This window comes from Helianthus annuus, chromosome 2 (assembly GCF_002127325.2).
Source record: "Helianthus annuus cultivar XRQ/B chromosome 2, HanXRQr2.0-SUNRISE, whole genome shotgun sequence".
Classification (NCBI taxonomy): Eukaryota; Viridiplantae; Streptophyta; class Magnoliopsida; order Asterales; family Asteraceae; genus Helianthus; species Helianthus annuus.
In genome coordinates, this window is record NC_035434.2 from 8,394,815 (window position 1) to 8,404,209 (window position 9,395).

A 9,395-nucleotide genomic window follows, 5' to 3' on the forward strand; every position below is an offset into this window, starting at 1 on the left:
AACAACATGATACCAACCAAGTTGTCTTCAATTTTTCATGGAAATTAAAAAAAATTACTATTGTAATCGCTAGCTACGTCACACGAGTAATTTTTTGTATCCAAATTGTTGTCACTAAATGTTACACAACTTGCATTTACATTAATATTATGAGAATTTTACAACTTAAGAACATGCAAAGTATTATATTACGTTTCATAATAACCACATTGATTGCATGTAAAACACAAAATTTACAAAATTGTTGTTATATATTAATACAACGACAAATATACAACTAAAAAACATACAAATTAAAATAATAAACAAATTGATCGCATATTACATACAAAATTTACAATCAATTTTATATACGTACTATGAAGTTATGTTAAAGCGAGTCTTTAACACCCTTGGTAGCGCACATAAAGCGCGTCAATAGAGAATTGTAGCTCTGCTTGTTTTTATAGTATGCTGGAAACCCTCGTGGTTAACTCGTTCAATTGCAACTAATGAACTTTGCCACTGCTCAGACAAGCTTACACTGATGAAGAACAACATATCAAGTATGGCCATAAATTTAAGGTTGATATCAAGCAATAAGTTGCCATTGACATAGAGGTGCCTCTTAAAAGAAGACGCCACTAATAGAAGATGGGACTAATGCATGTTATCACTAAATGTAACCTCTAACATTCATTTCTCACTAAACAAGGACTCCACTGACGATAGTTGAAAGTGATACAAGTTACCACAAATAGTAACGCCTAAAGTTGCAAATGAGCATAAGACCCTATAAATTAATCCCTTCACCATATGGATTAATTAGGGTGTCTTTGCAGAACTCTAGAAAGGGTTGTAACGAGTCCATAATAAAATCATCGTTGAATTGATCATCTAGATTTTGATAGATATATCGATAGACAGACAGATGGATAGATAGATAGATAGATAGACAAACGAACGTAACTATAGAATCAATGTTTTTAAAACTATTGTATACTTTAATTGCTTCCGTTAAAATAATCTATAACCCATATACAAAGCTCAACACCGCATTAACTTATTCGAGGAATAAAGAGTATATAAGATGAGACCATACGTGTCCTTTATTCGTTGCCAAAAATATGTGATTGACATGTCTCCTATCTCATTGTTGCAATGTCTATCATCAAGACGGATCCGATGCACATCCTTTGTGGTCTCTGAAGAGATTCTCAATGCTTTCTTTAACCTAATCACTAGTCAGAACCTAATCATCAACCTTTTGTTATGGTGTCTATGCTATATTGATTCATATGGACCATTTTTAACCACATTTCCATCATGGGAAAGGATGAGAGAATTGAGTCAATGTCATATTGATTCATATAGACCATTTTTAACCACATTTCCATCATGGCAAAGGTGATGTCGTACTAGGGTTTAATTATGAAGGAAGAAGAGGGTGGGAGGAGGGTGTTAGGAATCCACAATGTAAGAGCATCCGCACAAAGAAGACACCTCCACGTTGGGCGCAGAAAGGACGCCTATGGACAAGCCCCCCCCCCTCCCCCCCCCCCCCCCCACCTTGCATTGTCCTTTTGACACCTCTCCCTCTCTCTCTCCCGGCTAATCAACCGTCGATCAACTAACACCTATGAGACAGGTGGTCTAAGAGAAATCGAACTAAAAAAGAGCAGAATTCTGAAAAAAAAAATGTTATAAAAGCAAACTTAATTTGTCATGTGAGTCTAAACTAATCTATAAAGCTTTATGACAAACAATACAATTAATTGGACATAAAGAAAAAGAAATATGATGAACAAAGATCACGAAAACTTTATATGAATTCCAGCAATCTATGATTCCCACTGAGAATTTTGATTCTATTAATGCCACTTGCTCGATCACAAACAACTTTATGATGATTACAGAAACCACCAACAATAAGGCTAAAGGGTGTGGAGAGCATGGGTTGGGTCATTAATGCCACATAGGATCATTAATGGAATGCTACACCGTCCCTTTGTTTCATCCACCATGGTTGGCATGGATTAAACCATGGCAACCATGAGCCTACTTTCCTTTTTCAATATTTCATTTTCCTTTTCCACAAAAATAAATTAAAATAAGAAAATAGTGGTTTGGGTCATGACCACACCCTTAGGGTAGTGGTTTTGAATAATGGATTAGAAGTGAGTGACATGACGCCGATGTACAGGATCATGGTGACCATAAGGGTCATGACCACACCCTATAGCCTAAAAAAAGACCATGAATTTATATAAATAATATATCAACCCTCAAATGTCAACACAAAATACTTTTTGATTTCCATATTTAGACATGTAAACAAAACAATCTCAACGGCTCATCATCTTTTAGTCAACTTGTCCAATTACCATATTCATGATATATTTAAAGAAGATTTGGTATTAATGTCGGATAAAATCAATTGGCTGAATTCAATATTTAAAGTTCCGATTAGGCCACTTGGTATACTCTAACATCCATAGGTGTTAATCCTAGTTGGCATCCGTTAACACTTGTTATACCGCTCTTGAAGAGTGTTAAGAGGCATTAAAAGCTTCATATGTTAAGAAGTTAACTAGGAGAGAGAGGGAGTGAATCAAACATTGTAAAATTTACACACACACACACAACATGCTATATATATGTATTTTAATTAATTTAAGGGGCGTTAATGGGGGTTAAACAATTTCCTTGTTGTGAGGTGAAGTGAAAGAGAGTCAAATAGGTGATGTGATGTGACGTCTACGTGTAGTTAAGGGGCGTAAAGTATACCATATAGCCTTATGTGGACATCACATGCACAAAAAATAAATATCATAATACAAGTTAAGGGGTAAAATTTTAAAGATTTATGAAAAGTAAATTGCATGTATGCTAACAAAAATGGTGTCTAGTTAAAATGAGATAGCGGAGTAACGACTGTGGTGGTGTCGATGAGTGTGAAGGTGACAACGAGGTGGTATTAGTGGTTGTGGCAACATGTGGTGGTATCGGTGGTGTAATTAAGCGATAATGGAGGCGGTAGTGAAGGTGGTGAAGCCAGTGATGGCAGGCGGTGGTAGTTGTGATAAACAATAATCGTGGGTGGTGCTTACCCATTTTGACCAACTTTAGGTTAGAAAGTTCTATAAGAGTGGTTCATTTTAACCTGTTGTAGAATTTGAGTGGACACAAATTAACCCATTATACAATTTAAGTTGTCCGCAATAAACTCGCATGTAATTTCTTTTTACCCAAATCAACTCAGAAAGAGTGATGTTAACCACTCTTAACATATATTTATACATGTTCAACCTTAGAAATTAGTGTGTTCAACATGTAAATGCCATTTTCAACAACTAAGAAAAGTTAGAGAAATATAACCAGTACAAATAAATGGGAATCAACTCCTAAAATGTTAAAAGATAATTGCTTTACTAGAGTGTAAATCGTGTAAGTTAAAAGGTTCAGTCATTTGACTTGAATAGACGCATTTATTTATTTACATAAAAAATGTTAACCCTAACTTAAATACTCTAAAGCTTGTGTAACCTGAAAATAACTTGTTTAACACATGTATTTAAACGAGTCAAACGGTCAGGCATTGTTACCATTTAATTTAAGCTTGCACTCAAACATATTGGGCTTGACTCAATTCCATGCTTAAAACCAATGTTTTAAAATCTGGTTTTTATACCGTACTGGATTGGGCTCAGATACGGTTTAACGGGGTGTATCGGGTGGTTTAACTGGTTCCACTGGACGATTCAACCGGTACTACTGGCCGGTTTTTAAAACATTGCTTAAAACGTATAAGTGAGGACAACTCTTGGCCACACTACTTCTCTCTCTCTCTATATATATATATACACACACAAACACACACATACCTCTTGCCTACATACATCCTACATACACATAACAACACTACCATAAATTATCAACTTGATCATTGGAGAATGGTCTCGAACCTCTTCAGGACTCCTTCTTACAGGTTGTTTATGTGTTCGTGGCATAATTTGAACCAAGAACGATGTCGAATGTGTCGCAATCATTTGAATGTATATATGATACTTGATGAACTGACAGAATTCGAATGATTAGAGAAATACAATGTACATTTCCATAACATATCTTTTTTCCTTTAAAAAACGTGGCATGTGAGGTTCAGGATAGGTGAATTATAGATCCTCAATGATTAGCAAAGACAAGTTCCTTTTTCCTTAATTATCAATCACATTTGTCTATAACAATATAAAAGCCAAATATAGACCACATGCTCAATACTGATGTGTTTTTGCTTCAAGACAAGACAAAGGCACATGAATTGGATTAGGGGTGTGCACGGTTCGATTCGGTTCAGTTATTAGCATTATCCGTAACCGTAACCGAACTTATCGGTTAATCGGTTCGGTTAATTCGGTTAATTTGTCGGTTTTCGGTTCGGTTCGGTTAATTTTCGGTTAATAATCAATTCAAACAAGGGCTAATTTTTTGCTTGGAAATGCATATAATGGAGGTATAAATACATGAAATAGATGTATAAATACATGAAATGGATGTATAATTAAATGAAATGTTGGTATAAATGCATGAATAGATGTTTAAATACATAAAATGGATGTATAAATAAATGAAATGAAGGCTTAAATAAATGAAATAGAGGTATTATTACATGAAATGAAAGTATAAAACATGAAATAGAGGTATAAAAGCTAGAAATATATATAAAAAAAATAAATGATTCGGTTCAGTTCGGTTAATTTCGGTTCGGTTTTATCGGTTTTCGGTTCGGTTTCAGTTAACGGTTCGATTATTGCGCACCCCTAAATTGGATACATAAATAAATCAAGTTCCTTTATCCTCAACTTAAATGAAAATATGTTAAACACACCAAGGATTTCAAATATGCTGAAAATCATTGAAAAATGTATTAAACCCGTTATTAGATACTTATTTTTTCTAAAAGAAATTCATCTAATATATATTAGTAGTGTCAATCTTTTTAGTTTAACAGCATGTTGAAAGATTTCAGGTGACAGGTATGTTAACTATGTAAATCCAAACATGACCCATAAATTTATTCATATCAAAAACATAAACCCTAACACAAATATACTTATAGTTGTGTTGTGTTCCAGGTAAGTTAGTAACAATTTAAATAGTCAATAACTTAGGTTAATTTTTTAATTGTTTTGGTTTTCTGTCTTCTCATCCCCAATTCTATATATATGTATTAATTCAAAACATCCCGAGGAATAGTATATTTTTGTTTGTTTTTATTTTGGCCACTAAGTTTTCCTTTGTTTTAAAAATCCCTTAAAAATTAATTCAAAACATCTTGAGGAATAGTATACTTTTGTTTGTTTTCATTTTGGCCACTAAGTTTTCCTTTGTTTTAAAAATCCCTTAAAAGTCATCCGTCCATATCTCGTTTATACTATATGTATTAATTTGAAATAATGGGATGAATAGTGCTATAGTAGTTTTCCTTTTTTTGTTCTTTGACTTTGTCTTTTTGTTTTTTTTTTTACTTTTAACCTTTAACTTTCAATATTAACTCTTACGACCCCTTAACTTTCTAAGTACTTTTTAACCGAGTTTTACGTCTTTGTTTTTATTTACGTATCGATATAAACTTAAGTTGATTTACGTTTCGACATAATTTTTTTTTTTTTCTCAACTTTCAGTATTCACACTGACAACCCTTTAACTTTCTAAATACTTTTGTAGTCGGTGGGTTTTTTTTTTTTTTTTTTTTGTCTTTTTGTTTTTTTTTTTTTTTTTTTTTTTTTTTTTTTTGCTTTTAACCTTTAATTTTCAGCATTGACTCTTACAATCTCTTAACTTTCTAAATATTTTTTAATCGACTTTTACGTCTTTATTTTTATTTACGTGTCGATATAAACTTAAGTTGACTTATATTTCGACATAATTTTTTTTTGTATTTTCTCAACTTTTAGCATTGACACTAACAACCCTTTATCTTTCTAAATACTTTTGTAATCGAGTTTTCCGGTCGATATAAAACACGTGTCGACATACTTTTGTACTTATCACGACTTTATTTTGTAAGTTTTCTATATCGAATAAAAATCGAGTCGTCCCGCCGCGAAGCGCGGCTATAACCCACTAGTTAATTAATAAACTTGGATTTTTAGATTTTGATGAAAAAAATAATAAGGAAATATGACTAGTTGACACTAATAATGTTGCTCCAAATTAATAGTTGATGAGTACCTAAAAATGAATTTTCATTTTAAAATTAAAAAGTATAAAACTTTAAATAATAACATTTTTAAACAAACACCTCTAAAATGTAAAATAAGAACTTAAAAAAAAAACCACATAAACATATTGACAGGTCAACTCGTTTATCAAGCGAGCCTTGATCAGCTTAACTTTTTTTTTATCAAACATGTTATATTCGTGTTAACCTACTTTTATCAAACATGTTAGGGGGCGTTTGGTTCGTGGAATGTGTAGGAATTGGAATTAGGAAGTTTTTCTTTGTAAAATTGATCTTGGTTGGGGGAGGGAGGAATTTGAAATCCTTCACTCTAATGAAATTTGTGACTATTTCAACATTCCATTCCATTCCTTCATTAGAGTGAAGGATTTCTAAGGAATGTTGAAATAGTCACAAATATCATTAGAGTGAAGGATTTCAAATTCCTCCCTCCCTCAACCAAGATCAATTTTACAAAGAAAAACTTCCTAATTCCATTCCATTCCATTCCACGAACCAAACGCCCCCTTATATTCGTGTTAACCTACTTATATAATACATAATGTTTCTTTAGTCAACTTAACACATAAGAATATTATTCTCTATGTTTACGGCCGTATAACTACCACCACATATAACTACATGATCATGTTGTTTTCCATATTATTTTTCTAAATTATGTATAAAAGTTTTCGACGGCAGGACCAACTCGATGTGACTCATATTAACAATTACCATAAACCCATGAACAATATATACCCCACCATATTCATCACCTTTACCCTCAACCCCTTATATATACACCATACACATCAACTTTCCACCATATCAATACCCTATCTTCTAAACAAACTCTCATCTCATCAACATGTCTATGAAACTACTTAAATATGAGAATCATTTAGACCTAAACTCAATGAAGGAACTACCCGATTCGTACGCATGGTCCTCGGTAGACGACGATAGCCCAACCTCGTGCAGTTCTGAGCCAGTTCCAGTGATCAATCTTGAAGACCCTAATGCCATGATGCAAGTTGGCCATGCATGCAAAACATGGGGTGTGTTTCAAGTCATGAACCATGGGGTTCCTATGATGGTTCTTGATGAAATGGAAGCTTCTGGAAGAAAGCTGTTCTCTCTCCCTATTCAACAAAAGCTACAAGCAGCCCGGCCCGTGGATGGTGTTTCGGGCTATGGTGTTGCTCGGATATCGTCGTTTTTCCCTAAACTTATGTGGTCGGAGGGTTTTACCATCATAGGTTCGCCATATGAACATGCTCAAAAACTTTGGCCCCATGGTTACACACACTTTTGGTAAGAATATTAGGGTTTGTGAGGAAATAAAGTCACTAGAGGTGGCCAAACGGGTTGGTCAAATGTTTTGGTAACAGATCAAAACGGGTTCTTTTTTTTTAGTACGAGTTTGAGTGAAATTTTTGGTATTTGTATGTGGTTTAACAATGCCACCTTGATTTCTAGGTGGTTTTGCTTATTACATGTTGAACTAGGTAAGTCAGGGGTGTGTGTGGGAGGGGTGGGGGGATGTAGTAATTACCTAGTACTATAGTAACTAGCAAAACCACCTTGAAATCACGGTGGTATTGACAACCCACCTATTAAATATTAATACAAAATAATATTTATTTATTTTCTTGAAAAGAGTGTACACAAAAGTTACCACTATTCTATATAGGCCTAAGATTTCATGCACGTGTGTATAGATGTGTTACTCACATTTTTTTTTTTCCATCCACTTTTCTTGTATTTTATGTGCTTAAAAATTATTATAAGAAACTTTAATATCAACAAAATAATCCAACTTTTTTTTTTCATAGAACAATGTAGGAAGTTTGTATGGAATTGGGTAATACTTGAGATAACTTTCAAACATGTTTGACCTGTTTGAGTCGTTTCATTCTTTGTTATTTCCTCTGGCCCGGCTCATTTGACCAGTTAGATACAAAACATAACCCGAACCCACACACGTATAAGTAAACGGGCCTAAACATACGTCGCTAACTAATATTGCTCTATTTTAATCATTTTCAGTGAGGTCATAGAAGAGTACAAGAAGGAGATGAACACATTAGTCAATAAACTAATGTGGCTAATACTTGGATCATTGGGTATAACAAAAGGAGACATTAAATGGGCTGGCCCAACAGGAGAGCTAAAAGAAGCATGTCCTGTGTTACAATTAAACTCCTACCCAGCATGTCCGGACCCGGACCGAGCCATGGGTTTGGCGGCTCATACGGACTCGACCCTTTTAACAATCTTGCATCAAAATAACACAAGTGGGCTGCAGGTTCAAAGAGAAGGAACCGGGTGGGTGACGGTCCCACCAATACGAGGTGCACTTGTGGTAAATGTGGGTGACTTGCTCCACATACTATCTAACGGGTTGTATTCGAGTGTACTCCATCGGGCCATGGTTAACAGGACCCAACACCGTCTCTCGGTTGCTTATCTTTATGGGCCACCATCTAATGTTCGAATTTCACCATTATCAAAACTAACCGATAGTTGCCATCCTCCTCTTTATCGGCCCGTTACATGGAGTGAATATCTTGGCACCAAGGCGATACACTTCAATAAGGCGCTTTCGCTTGTTCGATTGTGTGCACGGAGGAATGGATTTGTTGATGTGAATGATCATAATAGTGTCCTTGTTGGTTGAATAAGTTAAATGCATCTTTTTTTGGATAATAAATCCATTAACAGAATCTAAAAAGGGGTTTTTTTTTTGTACGGGTTAAAACATTATGTGTTGGGTTGTATTGAGTTAGACCCTCACACTATTTTTATCCGCGTTTTACATATCTCTAAGAACTTGTGTGTTATCTATTCTCTAAATAACAATATTATTATGCAATATATATCATGTCTTAACTTTTTGTTTTATTATAGTCACTCATTTATGAAACAACTTTAGATCAATCATGAAGTATTTATTGTGTTTAAAATATACATGTTCAAAAACATGTTAGGATGTTGTAAAATAGCATAATCGCTCTAGTTGTACTCACATAGAATCGTTTGCTTCTTTTTTTTTATTTTTTATTTATTTTTTTTTTTTAGTTTACTTTTAAAAAAAAAAAGAATCGTTTGCTTCTTTGGGTTTTATTTAAATAGTCCTTATAAAGTATGTTTTGACTTTTTTAAATATTACTTAATATGTTTTGACTTCGGA

The 9,395-nt window shown here is 33.9% G+C and overlaps 1 protein-coding gene across 1 annotated transcript; it reads left to right on the forward strand.

Annotated features, from left to right (window-relative positions):
* Window positions 1-6,821: 6,821 nt before the first annotated feature.
* On the forward strand, window positions 6,822-9,079 carry LOC110909508 (gibberellin 3-beta-dioxygenase 1). Its single transcript, XM_022154428.2, has 2 exons — window positions 6,822-7,516; window positions 8,252-9,079. The coding sequence occupies exons 1-2, from the start codon at window positions 7,071-7,073 to the stop codon at window positions 8,880-8,882; spliced, it is 1,077 nt and encodes a 358-aa protein (XP_022010120.1). The 5' UTR covers window positions 6,822-7,070; the 3' UTR covers window positions 8,883-9,079.
* Window positions 9,080-9,395: the final 316 nt, after the last annotated feature.